This window comes from Mya arenaria, chromosome 17 (assembly GCF_026914265.1).
Source record: "Mya arenaria isolate MELC-2E11 chromosome 17, ASM2691426v1".
In the NCBI taxonomy this organism is placed as follows: Eukaryota; Metazoa; Mollusca; class Bivalvia; order Myida; family Myidae; genus Mya; species Mya arenaria.
The window spans coordinates 26,673,225-26,691,075 of record NC_069138.1 but is presented as its reverse complement, the minus strand read 5'-3'; the positions used below and the strand labels follow the sequence as shown (position 1 = coordinate 26,691,075).

The 17,851-nt window shown below is 34.2% G+C and overlaps 1 protein-coding gene across 3 annotated transcripts; it reads right to left on the bottom strand.

Annotated features, from left to right (window-relative positions):
• Window positions 1-968: 968 nt before the first annotated feature.
• On the bottom strand, window positions 969-17,701 carry LOC128224259 (pantetheinase-like). Of its 3 annotated transcripts, none has more exons than XM_052934062.1 (10): window positions 17,589-17,701; window positions 12,969-13,053; window positions 11,500-11,591; window positions 9,189-9,422; window positions 8,437-8,631; window positions 7,312-7,569; window positions 6,818-6,907; window positions 6,259-6,354; window positions 4,215-4,363; window positions 969-2,936 (listed from the first exon to the last, which is right to left on the bottom strand). In XM_052934062.1, exons 1-10 carry the CDS (start codon window positions 17,650-17,652, stop codon window positions 1,635-1,637), a joined length of 2,565 nt encoding a protein of 854 aa, XP_052790022.1. In that variant the 5' UTR covers window positions 17,653-17,701; the 3' UTR covers window positions 969-1,634. The 3 variants fall into 3 exon arrangements, with proteins under 3 accessions (XP_052790022.1, XP_052790023.1, XP_052790024.1); XM_052934063.1 differs by having other exon boundaries at window positions 969-2,933; XM_052934064.1 differs by having other exon boundaries at window positions 17,577-17,601.
• Between the last annotated feature and the right edge of the window lie 150 nt (window positions 17,702-17,851).

Here is a 17,851-nt window from a genome sequence, read left to right as displayed (position 1 = left end):
AAACAATCTTGGATGAATGCCGAAACATCAGTTCAAGTAGTTCGTAATTGTTTTGATAAAATATTGATTAATGGTAGTGTTTTAACGTGTATTTTGTATTACTTAGTCTTAATTGATTGCCAGTGAGGCGTATGATTGCACCATTTATTAAGATTCTCAAGAGTAAACTATAATGCTAAACTGATAAATTAAAATTACTACGCGACCTACTTGCAGCGTAGATAAATGTATAGATTTCTGACATTGCAAACCGTCAATATACATCCGATGTTGTTTTCGTTTTAAAATGGCCGAGGAGTTCCGAATGGGGTGAACCATAATACTGGAAGATTCAACCCTTTGCGGTTATCTTAAGGGATACACAAATCATAAACATTTATTCTCCGAATAGAGACGAGACACAGCGATACAATAGGTTACTTTCTAAAAACTCAAACATATCAGATCATACACACATATTTAAATGTGGACAGATATCATTCTTATCATGGCAGAGACGACATTTCAATTTATATCACAATGAATTTCTGACTAATGAACGAAGTCGAGATGTTATGTCAGTTAGCATTGCTGCCAAGTATTGTAAACATTGGAAAGAGAAAAATGTCTTCGTTATAGAGCCAAAATTGAAACTGTTAACAGCATTAGCCGTATCGAAAACTTTCTAGTAATTCTTTGAATAGAACATTGACAAAATAAGCAATTTGGGCAGGGTCATGTTGAGTGACGTTTCCAAAACAATTGCTTTAATTGTGAAGAAATGAAAATATAACAACTTATCAGCAGAATTTAATGCACGCTTCATATCAGAGTCTTTGAGCAAAATCAATCTAAGTTTGTTTTCGTTAAAAAAATAATAAAAAATATCAGTTTCGATCCGTATAGAATTGCAAGGAGTGATTTTAAACTTGTACTTGTGTAAACATAGAGTGAGTGAGGGTTCGTGGGGGTAAAAAACAACAATAACATCTTTTAAGCATGTTTTACGCAGATATACTTCAGGTGTAAGATCATTTTTACATAGTCATGTTGTATTTAAAATAAGGAAGACTGCGTTTGGATAATACACATCATATTCCATAAACCATACAAAAAGCAAATATTATTGCATATACGAGTATTATTTGCATATAAATATATATATTTGAGACTTACAGTAAATTATTTTGTTTTTCTTTTTTCTCAATAGTTATAGAATATTTCTCAAAGACGTTTTAAGGACATACTTATGTGATTCAGAATTTGGAGAATACAACTATTCAATAAAAATCGAAATCGCAACATTATAATATTTAAATGATGAGATACTTCAATAAATACAACAACTTATTGTCAAATGTCCATACTAAGATATCAAGAAAGATGTTTGGTATTTCCATGCGGAAAAATATTTAATTTCTGCAATAACAAAAAATAGGTTGAATTACAATGGAAAATTCCAATGTACAATACGCTCTTGAGTAAATTTTTCAAAAACTTTTCACTCAGCCATATTTTGCAACAAGGACCAAAACTAGTTTTGACACCACACACACTGTTTTTAGTTATCGCAAAAGCCTTGTTTCTAAAGGATGGAAAACACACATTAGCATATATATTCTTACATCCCGAGAAATACGCAACGTGTCCTAGTCCTAATCTCTGTCATAGGATCTCCCAAGCAACGTAGCAACCGCCAAGGGATGCATAAACTTATTGTCAGACTTCAGGCGTCCATCAGCGTAGGACCAGCGTTTTGGATAAGAAGCAAGACCAAAATCTCCTTTCTTTTGCAACAGAATTTCTGGATAGATGTATGGCGTCGAGAAGTTCCCAGACATTTCGAAGTTGAGCATGTCAATTTTAACCGGAAGGTTGACTTTGTCGTTGCATGTCGGTGTTGTGCCGTTATCATGACATCTAAGAATAATGCAAACTTGAATATAGTAGTTTATTCTTGAGTATCGAAGTCCATCGAATGCGCCAAGAGCGAAATATTCATTTTCCATTCCATCTGATTCATGTCCGCTTTGTACTGAAGTTTCATTCGTCTTGTATGAAGCATGACAGCAGAGGTTGTTGTGGCAAACAACTGCACGCCCCGACCTGCCTGTTAAAGGAGTAGCATTGTACTTGTTTTTAAAAATGACGGTAGAAAAGTATTCACCCTGCTGACTTGGTGTGAATTCAGTCGCATGTTCTTCAAACGGCAGAGAAAGTGTTTTTGCCTCGTGAACAACAGGAATTTCTTTGACAAGCAGTCTGCCTTCACTACCAACAGTCGTATTGTAGTAATAAGCAGCGGCTCCTTCAGGTGTATAAATTCCACTTCCATGAAAGCGATATTGTGGAAAGTGAATGTTTGATGCCAAATGATTTATGCCATGTGCAGCAGCGAAAGCTGAATGGAATTGTATTGAATTGAAGAATGGTGCAGCGTCCATCCAAGCCGTTGGAAACACAATATTTGTAACATTATGTTTCGTTATCAAGTCGATTGCTGGATGTTCAAAGAGAATGTCAAAACATGTAAAAGTCCCAAATCGCCCAAACGGAGTTTCAAATACTGCAATATCAGCATGTTCAGGTCTGTCGAATTGATATTCACCATATAAGTTATATTTATGATACCTCGCTACAAGGGTTCCCTGTGGGTCATACACAACATTAGTGTTATATTGATAATGGCCAGTTCCTGGGCATTTCGTGTCATTTTGATTACATGGCACTTTGTCACCGATGTTTGCTACTACAAAAAGTTTATTTTCTTTTGCAATACAACTAAGGACTTGTTGTACTTCAGTATCTGGCAACGTACTCGGGTTGTTGCAAGGGTTCGATTGCAGTTTTGTCGGGTCTGGTATAAGTTCCAGGTACGGATAGACTATCTCGTGCTGATCATCCATATACACGCCGTAAACACCATCTTCAGGAAACACTATTATGTCCGCATTCTGCTGAAACAAAATTGTATTGAATAATGCAATGCATAGTAACATAATCGTTAACACGACTTGCAAAACGACTTCAATCAATTTTAAACTAAAATTGGTTGTTTTCTTTATTCATTATGATAAAGCAACAACACCATTGAAACTTGTCACTGGTTATTCAGTCCAAACATTTTAGAATTAAGTCTGTTTGCATATTACCCAAAGCTCGATAGGATCACGTCGTAATTGCATGCTTCAACGTTGCCGTTGATGGTGTTTATGGTGATAAAAACGCAGGAAATTTCAAACCTAACATATTTAAAACAAATTGATGAGTGGAACAGCTACCCCTGCATGTGTTTCTATCAGGCCAAAATATTGTTTTCTTTGTTTCCACTAACATTTCAAAGAATATGTTATGCAGGTAGACATATTTTTTTGTATCGAACCGACCTATATCAGGATATATCACTATTGTAAAAAGTTTTTAATAAAAATTGGTCAAATTTTAACATGTGCACTCAAATATATTTCGTTTATTTAGGAAATGACAAGAAAAATCAACATAAAAACATTCAGAAAGTTTTATACAGAGTTGACTAGCAATGTTACAGTAGTATTGCTACATGAGGACAAACAGTAACAAGGTTTCGTAGCTTATTTAAAGATGCACTCTTTTTCCCATGTAAGATTTGCAACAATTAGAAATTTTGTTTTAATATTCCAAAATGGATGAATTAATGTCGAACAATGGTTCTCATGAATGATACCGAGTTGAATTTGAAAGAAATGAGCATAAAACACGGTATTTCTACCTAATAAAACTATAGTAAACCACAGTCTTTTAGCATTCACCAATCATTTAATATTTTTGAGCTTTTTGCATTTAAATACACGATTACAATCTTGTTATCAGTAATTAATATTTTCCATAAATGCATTATTTAGTAAGAAGTTTAAGGTGCATCAGTCAGAATTTATGTTTGTTATACATATGTATGTATTGATTTTGAATAAGAGTGTCACTTTAATTATCAAAACATGTATACACAATCTCATTATATACCAGGTGCTCCGTCTTTGCATTTAATTACTTTTACAATAACAAACAAACATATACTTAATGCATTGTATTTTTAATATTAAAATAAATGGGTTTTTTATTATGCCCGTTGAGACTTAGTAAAAAACAACAACATTAATTAGAGTTCGAAGTATTCTTTTATTCACATTCGTATATATTTTTTATTTTTGACTTTACCCTAAATGCAAATGTGTTTTTTTCAAATACAAAAGTTTAACCTGAGTTGCTGCAATTTTTGCCTGATGTTGGTATACACGAAGGTTGACCATCATGTTTTCAACTGCCGTCTGTCGAGATACTGGAACCAAGGTTCTTGATGGAAGGACAAGTGCGTGTTCATACACAGCAGCCATATACGTCTTTCTGCCTGTAATGTTTCTTTTTATGTTAGTAACATAACATAAAAGTAAGTATGCATGACAATACGATCCGCCTGATTGAGCAGGTTTCAATCAATAAACAGAAACCTTTATGGTTACACATACAATGTATTTGCTAATGTCGATTTGAAACAGGCGGTCATTCACACATGGGATATGGTGAAACAATTGCTTAAGGCCCCAATTTCAGTACCTTATTTCATTTAGCCGAATTTCTTACTTGATTACGATTTTACTATATAAAACATAGCTTATTGTGGTAAACATAAAGGTAATTTCCTTTTGAAGTCCAAAAATCTTGCACTAACTACATGAATACCAAAACAAAACTAGTGAGCTTAGCTTAATCCTGTTATAAGGAATTTAAGATGTTCGAGAAATTGGTGACAGATGACAAATCAGTTGTTCATCAAAAAAGTGTTTAAAACTTTTAAAAGTCCTATTTCTGCTTTATGTGGTCCAATCTAAAATAATGTATTTCGCTTTAATAGTTTAACCGTTCCAAGACAAAGAATTCAGTGAAAGCTGTGTGTCCGTGGTTCTGGGGTCAAAGATGGTGGACCCTTCTTGCATTTCGGTAATGGTGTCGTATTTATTTTTCAAATCATCTTCTACATTAGTGAAATAATATTGTCAAGTTTAACATATTATCTGAATTACAAATTGGTATTATACTACTTTTAGCCTAATGAATGTATGGCTTCGTTAAAACAGAAAAATTAGTAGTTCCAAAGCTTCGCTACAAGCAAAGATACTCTTTAAATTTAATGAGACACTGGTGCATGTTAAAGATCGAGGGTAGTTTTAACAGGGATTACATTATGTCTGTACACTATGCTCCAAAACCTTGTATGACTAACAATATTATTTTTGTAAGAAAGATATTAAACATTTATAACTCGTGCAAAACTTTTGAAATTTAGTATATAAGCATTTTTTATAAGTTTAAGAAAACTCATATAATAAATTCCGTATTGAACGACCATTCATGTAAAATTCTCCACAATGTATATGGAAAGAGTGCTCTGCCATTGGGATCGCCGGACAAATTCATTTAATTTATCATTTTGAAGTGCACTGACAAACAAAAACACATTTAGAAGAATATAACCGTGAACTTGTCATTTAGTAAAAAAATCAATTGCCAAATTTCAATCTATAAATTAATAGGTTTTATTATATGATTTATTAAGAAGCTCGCGCATGTGCACTGACTTTTATAAAGACATTCACGGTAACTTCCGCTGATCATAAAAAAGTAATCATTCATTTTTGGGCCTCTAAAAAATATTTAGCATCGGGCTGTGCCCGGCCTGCCTTCTTAAATGCTTAGAAGACCAAAAATAACACCAACTATTACGAATTGCTACATTTGTTAATAACCATTCAGCTGTAGGCGTATAGTTAAATATATTACTTCTTCTGCATGCTTCGCTCATCTAATGCTTGCCCAAGCATCTATTTCTATAGCTTAGTTGTCAAGAACAGCGAAATGAAATTTATGATAACATTTACATCAACAATTTACCACAAAGCCGTTAACTGTATTTTTATAACAGTTTTTAAAGAAGTCATTCATTTTTGCATGGAAATAAAATGGTTATTTTTAAAAGTCTCATTGCGAAAAATAACTGCATGCTTGAGCATGTCAACATCTATAAGCCACCACTAAACCTCTAAACCTCTCATAAAATGACTATAATTAAAGCATTTAAAAAATAACAACAAAGGAATCTATATTTAAGAAGCACAGGGTAAATGGAGACAAACAAGGTCACGGTATTGCACAAACACACAAGATATACATACAAATATAAGCGACTATAATTTGTTAGAGGAACACGAAATATAAAATGATGCCTATTAATGCATAAGGACTTACTTTTTTGGCAACGACTGCCAGTGAATCCAACCGGACAGCTGCACTGGTTTGGGAAGGTACATGTCCCACCGTTTAAACACCCATTTGGACAATCAGCTGAAATAAATACTAGTATGCGAAGTCGTCAGCAAAATTGAGCCTGTGGAGGGAAAGGGGCGTTTTCTTTGAGGAACTGGTTTTGTGTCTTATAAGCAGACAATTTAAACTGTATATTTTCAAAAAAGTTCTTTAATCGATTATATATAATAAAGTTTGTTTATATTCCCTTTTTTGGTTAACATTTGTTTTTCGCTGTTAACGTTAATATACAGGACTCATTTTCGCGAAAGACACATATCATTCATACAAATGCATATGGTTTGTGTTTTTTGCGAAAAAAGTTTCCTGGTGACTAAAAGACCATAAATATGGATTGTAAATGCTGGAATTTTACGAACTCGATTGAAAATGTGAACATGTATATCTATGATACACAAAATGTTCTCCTATTCGAATACAAGTGCCATGCAATAATCTGAAAAGAAGACATTTTTCAATGGCCAATCTTTGCTTTACTTACGTGTTTCACATTGCAGCCCCTTCGTGAATCGTGAACATCTACAAGTCTTATCTCGAATACATGTTCCTCCGTTCTGACACTCGCATTTTGCTTGAAATTTTGAAATTGAGAGGTGGTTCCCTTGTTTAACACGTATAATTAAGTTTCACGATATCATGTACATATTTTAATCCCTCGAAAAACGTTTTATTTTTATTTACATCACTGCTCATCTGCATAGACCAGGAAACATATGATTAAATCGAATACGTTATACAATCATTCAATACTTCAACACCTTGGAATACTAAGTTAACTTACAAACAGAAAGAAAAGAAAATAATAACTCAAATGTGCCCTTTAATTATACAAGGACAAGGCATTTGCGTCTTGCTCAACTCCGTATGATTGAATATTTTTAACGTAAACTATATGGATTGAGGTAGTTTAAGATGAATGTATATGTTTTTAAGAATATTTCTTTTAATAAAATAGCCTAATTATGTAGTAAATACCTGGTCGACATTCTGGAAACGTTCCATTGTTGCCTAACGACCATGAACCGCCTCTACTATTATCTTCTAACCACTTTCCCCGGTCACATTTAAACAACCGTTTTTTGGGTTCATATCTTACGCCATTTCCTCCATATTTACAGTTAAATTTGACTGATTCTCCATGATCAATCGCTTTCTTTGAAGAAGCTTTGATGAACTTTCCCCTGTGTTTTAGAGTCATCCCTTGCTCAATAGGACGGTCAAATTTACAGTTAACTGAAAAAAAAATGTATGTTTAGCTTAACCCTTCATGCAAAAGAAACCATTCAAGCGTTTATTTAACTACTTTTCAGTACATTAAAAACCAATACAATAGTTGTTTTCTGGACACATGAATTATAAAAAATGAACAAGGTGGATAACTTTGCAATTATTTGTCTCAGAGTTATAAAGCTTATAATGTGCACAACCTAACACCAATTCCTATGTTTGTTCCATGGGTCAATGAATTCAAATTCTTTCAAGTTGTTTTTTTTGAAAAAGGATGTGGAAAAAAGTTTACATTATGAAAAGGTAAACAAAGGGCGATGAGTCTTGATATATATATCAATACTCCAAGTATAAATCAATTCGTTCAAGTAATTCTCAAGTGCCAGGACAAATTTACATTATGAAAAGTGAACGAGGGGAGATAACTCTAAAATAATGTGCCCAGAAGTTATTATTCTCGCAGGCTGCACAACTTCACATTGCTATCTATCTCTTTACCAATATTATATCCATTGCTTCAAACAGTTTTTGAGTAAGTGCATGGACAACGTTTGCATTATAAAAAAATGAACAAGGGCAAATAACTTTGCAATAAACAGTCCCAATGTTATAATTCTTGCAAGTTGCCCAGCTTAAAATCGTTATCTATATATATGTATGTTCCGATTTTCAGTCAATTCCTTCTACTAGTATTTGAGTTTTGCTACGGACAACATCTGGTTGAAAACAAGAGAAGAATAAAAAGAAATCAAAAAGTGATTAGAAGAATAATGACAAATACAGTGCGTCTCCTTTTCAGTCGAAGGGGAGACATAATTATTATCTAAAAACTTGCTTCTACAAACATTCTTCCAATCCAGAATGTCCACTTACGTGGTGCACAGACATGCTTAATCCTTGAAAGCTTTCCAAAGGTGCACAGTAAATTCGGATCGCTCGTTAGATTGTGGACAAAGCCGTTCTCGCATGATAAAATGAAAGATTGTCCATGTTCCACATATGTTCTCTTCGGCTGTATGATCAGCATGTGGTATTTTGATGGTCTAACAGCCTTTTGAAAACACCTCTCTGGAATTTTAAGAACAAAGGATCACGGTCAAACAATTTTTATTTACTTGAAATTTCAGTGCTGGCCAATGACCAGATACAGAAAAAATTATCACACCCATACACAAATGTTTTTAGAAATCATCATAAAATTGACTTTTTAGCAGAAACATTGCCTGCACGTTACATGTAGGAGAACTAGATATAAAAAGTAACACTGCGTACATAACAGGTATCCCACGCTAAGGATATAATGTTATCTTTAATAATAATAATAATAATAATAATAATAATAATAATAATAATAATAACTACTACAACTACAACTACTACTACTACTACTACTACTACTACTACTTCTACTAATAATAAAAATACAATGCAAATCAACTTTTGCTTTTTTTCATGAATCATTACTCACCATGAAATGTTGAAAAACAAAACAAATAAACAAATGATGTTACACACCTGAGCTGTCAACGAGTTTATAGTCTAAAAATATAATGCATATATTATGTTAAACAGGTCTATTTATAACTGTTAAAATAATAAAACTTTTACTCGCGACCGTTACGTACTTTCAACACACGACAGCAAGGTCGCATCAATTTCCCCGTATTTCAAAACGCCGTTCAGATTCTGCACACTAACGCTTAACATGGATCTATCTTCTTCACCAAGGTAACGACCATTCATTTGCTTCATTTCATAGCCCTTGTTACAGCGGAGTGTGTACGTTTCATGATGCTCAACATCGTCATCTTCCAATTTTCTTATTTTACTGTTCGCGGGTTTCCATGGTTTCACCGTCTCTGGGGAAGAAGTAACACATGTGAGTTAGTTATAAAGAATGTTAAGTTGTAACCCGTAAAACAAATTAACAAGAATATAATGAAATCGAACCTGATTTATTTTACCAAAAAAGCGATAAAAGTTCGATAGTGCTTCGAACGCCTGCAAGGGGCAGAACTTCTGCTAATCATAGTAATGTCTGCATCCCCGCTTTTTAACTAATGCTGATACAGAATAGTTTGTGAAAGTTTTTAAATCTGTATCGGAGGAATCGGGTTGTTTTAGCGTTAAACGCCATGTATACGAACATTATGAAAATATCAAATCTGATTGTTTGCATCACTATTTGCTAACAAAGTTCAGCTTTAAACATGTGTGCATATTTCGGGGGAATAACTTATAGGTTTCAGTGAATAACACTATCTGAGGGCCATCGCCCTAGCTAAATGTAGATATGACTTGTATTTATCTTTAACTTGTATACTGATACCAGTCTTTATCCTTAACCTGTATACTGATACCAGTCTTTATCCATAACCTGCATACTGATACCAGTCTTCATCCTATACTGATACCAGTCTTCATCCTTAACCTGTGTATTGATACCAGTCTTTATCCTTAACCTGTATACTGATACCTGTTTTAATTCTTAACCTGTATACTGCTACCAGTCTTTATCCTTAACCTGTATACTGATACCAGTCTTTATCCTTAACCTGTATACTGATACCAGTCTTCATCCTATACTGATACCAGTCTTCATCCTTAACCTGTGTATTGATACCAGTCTTTATCATTAACCTGTATACTGATACCAGTCTTTATCCTTAACCTGTGTACTGATACCAGTCTTTATCCTTAACATGTATACTGATACCTGTATCATATCCTTAACATGTATACTGATACCTGTATTTTACCTTAATCTGATACTGATACCTGTCTTTATCCTTAAAAAAGCTGATCTACTATAGTCTCATAAGGTAGAGATACTGTGTTTTTTGCACGTTTCTTTCCAACTAAACTCGGTATCCTTCATAATAACTTTATTGTCTTGGACATTTATTCATTCTTTTTTAAATATTAAAAAAAATATTATTAATTGTAATTAATCTTATTTGGGTGTAAGGCTGTATCTTTAACCTGTAAACTGATACCTGTCTTTATCCTTAACCTGTATACGGGTGCCACTTTTTATGCTTAACGTGTATGCTTATACCAGTCTTTATGCTAAACCTATTAACTGATACCTGTCTATATGCTAAACCGGTGTAGCGATACCAGTCTATATGATTCACCTGTACAATAATACCAGTCTATATGATTCACCTGTACAATAATACCAGTCCATATGATAAACCTGTACAATGACACCAGTCTATATGATAAACCTGTACAATTACACCAGTCTATATGATTCACCTGTACAATAATACCAGTCTATATGATTCACCTGTACAATAATACCAGTCCATATGATAAACCTGTACAATGACACCAGTCTATATGATAAACCTGTACAATTACACCAGTCTATATGCTTCACCTGTACAATGACACCAGTCTATATGCTTCACCTGTACAATGACACCAGTCTATATGCTTCACCTGTACAATGACACCAGTCTATATGCTTCACCTGTACAATGACACCAGTCTATATGCTTCACCTGTACAATGACACCAGTCTATATGCTTCACCTGTACAATGACACCAGTCTATATGCTTCACCTGTACAATACTACCAGTCTATATGCTTCACCTGTACAATGACACCAGTCTATATGCTTCACCTGTACAATTACACCAGTCTATATGCTTCACCTGTACAATGACACCAGTCCATATGCTTCACCTGTACAATTACACCAGTCTATATGCTTCACCTGTACAATGACACCAGTCCATATGCTTCACCTGTACAATTACACCAGTCTATATGCTTCACCTGTACAATTACACCAGTCTATATGCTTCACCTGTACAACAACAGCAGTCTTTATGCTTCACATGTATACCTATCTGTACCAGTTTCGAGTTATGCTCATCCTAACCAATGACGTTTGATAATGTAACTACATCTTAGTTTTACTCACTGTAACACTGTAATGTGTTTTCCCATTGTAGACTATGAAGACATGCAACCGTTTCCACCCCATCTTTTCCAACGCTGTAGCCTTCATCGCAACTGCAAGTAATGTCAATTGTCTATTGAATCAGTTCAATAATTTAAGTTTAAAAGACTATTTTGAGGTTCAACTAATGTGGTCTTGGCGATCATGGTCAAACGCCCAATTTCATTGGTGCCTAATATGTCTAAATCTAAATAGTAAACAATAACAACACCTTTTAAAACAACTGCTATTGTCTCTTACATTTGTAGTTTCAACACTAAATTATATTTTTAAGTATATTAAAAACTTATAAATATCTGTTTTCTAACATTGTATATCTTTGTTTTTACATTATTCAATTTAGATAACCCATGGAAAGGCATTTTTTTCTCAATTGTGCTCAAATGTTGGCCATGTTTTTGTAGTGACTGCAATGAAATAGGTACAAGATGCCGCGATAATTTATTGGTGCAACTATAAATTAAAAGTGCAACGTACATACATTTATGGTTGCATCCACAAATTAAGGGCACATCAAACATACATTTATGGTGGCATCCTCAAATTAATTATCGTGGCATCCATAGATTAAGAGCGCAACACGTACATACATATATGGTGGCATCCACAAAATAATTATCGTGGCGTCCATAGATTAAGAGCGCAAAACGTACATACATATATGGTGGCATCCACAAGTTAAGGGCGCAGCGTACATACATTTATGTTGGCATCCATACATTAAGGGCACAACGTACATACATTTATGTTGGCATCCATACATTAAGGGCACAACGTACATACATTTATGTTGGCATCCATACATTAAAGGCGCAATGTACATACATTTATGTTGGCATCCATGAATTAACGGCGCAATGTACATACATTTATGGTGGCATCCATACATTAAGGGCACAACGTACATACATTTATGTTGGCATCCATACATGTACACACATTTATGGTGGCATCCATAAATTAAGGGCGCATTTATGGTTGAATCCACAAATTAAGGGTGCACCGTACATACATTTATGGTTGCATCCTCAAATTAAGGGCGCACCGTACATACATTTATGGTTGCATCCTCAAATTAAGGGCGCACCGTACATACATTTATGGTTGCATCCTCAAATTAAGGGCGCACCGTTCATACATTTATGGTTGCATCCTCAAATTAAGGGCGCACCGTACATACATTTATGGTTGCATCCTCAAATTAAGGGCGCACCGTACATACATTTATGGTTGCATCCTCAAATTAAGGGTGCACCGTACGTTTTTGAGATTGTAGCCTTTCCTCCACCATACTACAGAGGAAGCTGAAAGCTTCAATTAGATTTATGAAACCCACCTAACATTTGTCCGCATTTCTTCACAATACCATATATTTTGTACGCTGGTTAAAACAATGGCTGCAATGTAAACATTTTTGTAGCTAAACTTACCTTATATGTGCAGAAGTGTATCTCTCCTTGTCTCCACTGTAATTTACCTTACCGTTTTCTGCCCTTATTTCGGGACATCTCGGCACTGAAATTTCAAACAGTTCTATACCAGCTTTTGATTTTTTATAACAATCTAAAATCCGGTGATGTAATGATAGCAAGTCGCAAACACCTTTGTCTCACCTTCCGAGCTAATACTCCGATACATACAACATAGTCTGGTTTCAACAGATACATATTACTTGAAAAATAATAGAATCGTTGATCTGATACATTTAATAGCCTGAATTTAACATTTGGTTTTTACCATCATTGAAACACCCTGAATATGTGATAGTGTAACTTTTAATATTTAGAAAAGCATATTAATTAGCTATTACAAAACAGAACAGAACATTTATTTAGATACAAGCATATACAGCTTATGATCATCAAAACAATCACCATAGCATGCACAACAGGATATATAAATTAACATGAATTCAAACAAACAGAAACAACAAGAAGAGAGCCATAACATCCAGTTTGAGTTACGCTGCAATATTAATAATATTGTCTCTGATCTGATTTGCCTTAATAGTAAATATAGCCAGTTTGTGTAACAACGACTTCTTCTTAGAGATTGCAAATAAGTGTTAAGCAAGATATTGAGTATCAGTTAAAAGTACCAGCCACGGTCATAATTATACGTTAATTGACATTGTGCCGAATATTTCTAGCGTCTTAAATAAACACGGTTGAATAACATATGAGTGTAATAACATTACCCTAGTCCATGCGCTAGTAAATCATGTTCGTTGTTCAGTCAAATCATTTTTATTGGTTTGCCGTTTATGGATATTCAAATCAGAGCGGCTATTGGTCAATCACTTTTAAAGGGGATTCACGCGTTTTTTTTATTGTAACCATTTCCTGATGTCCGCAAAATAAAGTTTATATAAAAGTTTTAATTAAAGTAAATGAAGCCAAATCACATTAAACACTACTACTATCTGATCTAATCCAACAAAATCAATATCATTGTGTCGTCTACATTGTAAGCTGTACAAATGTCCGTCATAAAATATGTACTTCTGCTAAAGTTTGGAGTAGAAATTTTTAAGATATATTTATCTTTCGTTCTAATCCTTTTCTAGATTGTGCATGTGTTTTCTGTTTGTCTTTATAATATGTGTGTATACGTTGATAAATAAAATATGTTTAAACGAATAAGTTTAAGTGGTCTTGAGTGGTGATAAAAGCTACTTTGACATATCATCGTTGTTTTCTCATGAGAACGCAGTAGACGAATTGATAAAATCGGAAACTTATACTTGTAATATGTATTAATACAGTTTTAAATACATACTAAAATTGCTCTTTGGTATTTTCGATACGCGTATTGTCTATCTTTATAATCAATAAGCAATTAAGATTTGGTCTTAAATTATGTTTACCGCATTTGATATCGGATTTTAGATTTTAAGCGCGAAGACAAGCTTTTTTAAAATTCCAGTGTATTCTATTGTGCACGGTTTTTCAACGAACGAAACCCGATGCTTAATAAATCAATTGAGAAAAACAGTTATTAACAAAAGCTCTCTTAAGATAATTCTACCACAACGACAAGGGTTTTGAAAACACTAGAACGTAGCAAAACTGTTTTAAGGGGACTAGCTCATGTTTATGGACCAAAAATTATTGCGCTCAGGAAAAGCAAAGACAAATGTAAAATATATATTAAATTTGGCCGAAATAATGGGCTGCTAGATTGGAAATGGAATAAACATAGATATAAAGCTTATGTCAAAAGCAGCCATAAATCCTCCACGCGAGGATACCACATCAGAAAGCATAATGAAGTGAAAAAACATAATATAATATTCAATATCCTTAAATAATAGAGGGAAGAAAAGAATTAACCATGTAAACAAAGATGAAATTGAGAACTTGTCCGACAAAAAGAAATAAAAGAACCGGGCGGGAGGGAGGGAGAAAACATATGTCCGAACCAGATTAAAACTAGAGAACCAGTGAGAAAGGCGCCAAAATAAAGAAGGGCGGACAATTAAACATTCGGCGCCGAGAAAGAATTCCCTCCCTTGATTATTATTAAATTTTCTCAAAATTTGTTAAATAAGTTTACCCGGAAATACATCAGAAAACACTTATCATCATTTAACTCTAAGATATCGAAATTGCATAAAAATATAGTTTTAGCATTAAAAAGTATTTTGGTTTTAGTGGGGTTCAAACCCACGCCGGTAAAGTCAAAAAATAATAATGAAATAGCTGGCTAGTACACACAGCCACCGTGACTTTAACAAAATTGATGGATATGTTGCCCTGATAAGTACACATTGAAAACATCACGTGATAATGTCAATCAACCAATCACGCAACAACACAGCCGTAATTAATTTTCAATCGCGTTATAAACGCTAATGAAAATTTGTGGTCTTCAAAGACGATATTTGAGCAAATATCACCATTTGCTGAAGGGTTCCAGCTTTGGGTATTTTTGTTTTAACACTCCTTATGATTTGGTTTAACCAGTATTAATTACAGAAAATATTGAACAAAGTAAAAAAGCATTTGAGCAACAGAAATGCATAATATACATACAAAATATCGATGCGATGAAATGCATAAACAGTGATTTGATGCGATGAAATGCATAAACAGTGAGTAAATCACAGAATTGAGAATTAACCATAATTGGTTTTACTAATGCACCAGTCAATTGTAGCCACGGTCCCCCAGGTCCGGTGAATAGCGGGGACTTTTACTTTCGGTCCAGCCAAGCCCGGGTAAAGTCCCCGCCCTGCGGAGACGGCCTGCTGGTAAAATCCCCGCCAAATGCCCCCGCCCCACAGGGACCCTGGGTAAGGCCCATTCCCCGCTATTTTGGGTGCGAAGACAAAACCACCGCATTCACCCGGCACTGCGGGGCCACCTCGAAGGTAAAAACACGGTCCATTTCCCCGGCTTTTGCCGGTATACCCCCGGACCTGCGGGGGGGGGGGGCGTGGTTACAATTGACTGGCGCATAAGTCTCTCTTCTGATTTCAACTAAAAGAGAGAGTTACTTTAAGAACATCATGAGACCAACACCAATCCTTGTCACCACTTGCTTTGAAGGCGTCACACTCAGTTCTAACAAAAGTGTATAATTTGCCCCGTTAGAAGCGAACGTAATGTAGTATCAGACGTTTTTAAGACGTTGCTCTCATTAACGCAATTAACGCAAAGAGATACTAAAGGGCAATATACACCCAATTCGGAAGTGCCTACTAATTGTTAGATGTCTTATTGATTTTAACTAACACATGACAGTGAATGAAAGCATGGTTATACCATCTCCGACCATTGACTAAATTCAATATTTATAGGTTTGACGCTGAATAGATTTTGATTTCAAAAACAGGCTGAACATGCTGGATCTTCCTGATCTACATTTTACTCTTTACATTTTCGCCGCATTTTTTGTCCTCGTTCACCGGAAATGGTCATTCTACCGAATACACAGTGGTTACGTTCAACCAATTTTATTTTTCTTAGGAGAATCTTAACTTTCTTTCGGAAGTTGTTAAATGTTTTAATAGTATACGAGTAGAGCGTTTTCCCCATTTATGGTGTAGGGGTCACGAAGCACTAAAAATCAGTGTTTACTTGCATGCAATCAATTGACTATAGAATATACAGGAAAATTATTTAGTGGCGTATGACCTATTTGTGAATCTACAGAAACGCAATACGACGTAATAAGGAATTATATGTAAATACCTAAACAATTCAATAATATAGGTAGTAGGTTGAAATAAGAATAATTTTTGTTACGAAATTGTCTTTAATATGTTAAAAATCGTTGAAATTGTTTTTGATTTGTTTAACTTCAAGCCTTTGTTTTATTCTTGATGAAAATTCGTTTTTCAGAAATATTTATATTTTATGCAGTGTCAGACCATGTCATTGAAATTGTTTTTAAAGGCACACATAAAATACAACAATTTACAGTCGTTCGCTTGTTTTAACCAGTTCTTTAATTTGAACGTTATGTGTCCCACATAAACATTGAAAGTATGTCATTGAAACAACAATAAATTTTTATTCGGAACAACCGGCCTCGGATGAACGGTTTACAATATCAGAACTATTTACATTTAACGACGCTGCAAGTAGATCGCCTTGTAATATAAGTATAGCGGTTAAACCTAAGGACTTTACTCTTTGGAAGCTTAATTATTTCTGCAATAATACACTTAACTGGCAATCAATTTTAACTAAGTAATACAAAATACACGATAAAACATTTTATTTATACAAGCATTTTTTTACGAACTACTTCTACTGATGTACCGGCATACATTCGAGGTTGTTTTTGATGTCGAGGTGTTTAAAATATTAGCAATATTTAGCAATCAGAGAAGTTTACGTGATAAATTATTTCGATGTAAATCTGAGCGATATTATTTATGAAAACGTTTTAACAAAACAGATATTGTCTTTCTCTGACACATACTTTAACGTATGTTATTGTATTAAGTGTTTATAATATTTAGACGTCGCCTAATTTAAGTTTTTGCAATTAGAATTAGCGCGCTAAACATGATAATCACGACAACTTACAAAAACTCATACCTATGTCTGCGTCTGTTGTAGAATCGCCAATTAAAACCAGGCACAGAACTAGCACGAACAACATTGCCACAAATGACTTAACTGCTCACAGAAATGCAAGCCTCTAGTTTAAGTACAAGTTTCTTTCAGGCCAAGCACTTTTTTGTTGGAGTAGTACGATACATTCAGAGCTGAGGCTAATTCTAAAATAAAATTTATTTTTTAAGATTTTTATTGCATTTGAGTACTAATACAATGGTTAGGCGTAATCGGAATCCGAAATG

Coding starts and splice junctions, on each gene's coding strand:
- LOC128224259 (XM_052934062.1), bottom strand. CDS start 17,652: ATGTTGTTCGTGCTAGTTCTGTGCCTGGTTTTAATTGGCGATTCTACA. Junction 8,632..9,188: donor CTTGCTGTCGTGTGTTGAAA/GTACGTAACGGT, acceptor TTAAAATTCCAG/AGAGGTGTTTTCAAAAGGCT. Junction 6,355..6,817: donor GGGGCTGCAATGTGAAACAC/GTAAGTAAAGCA, acceptor TATTTATTTCAG/CTGATTGTCCAAATGGGTGT.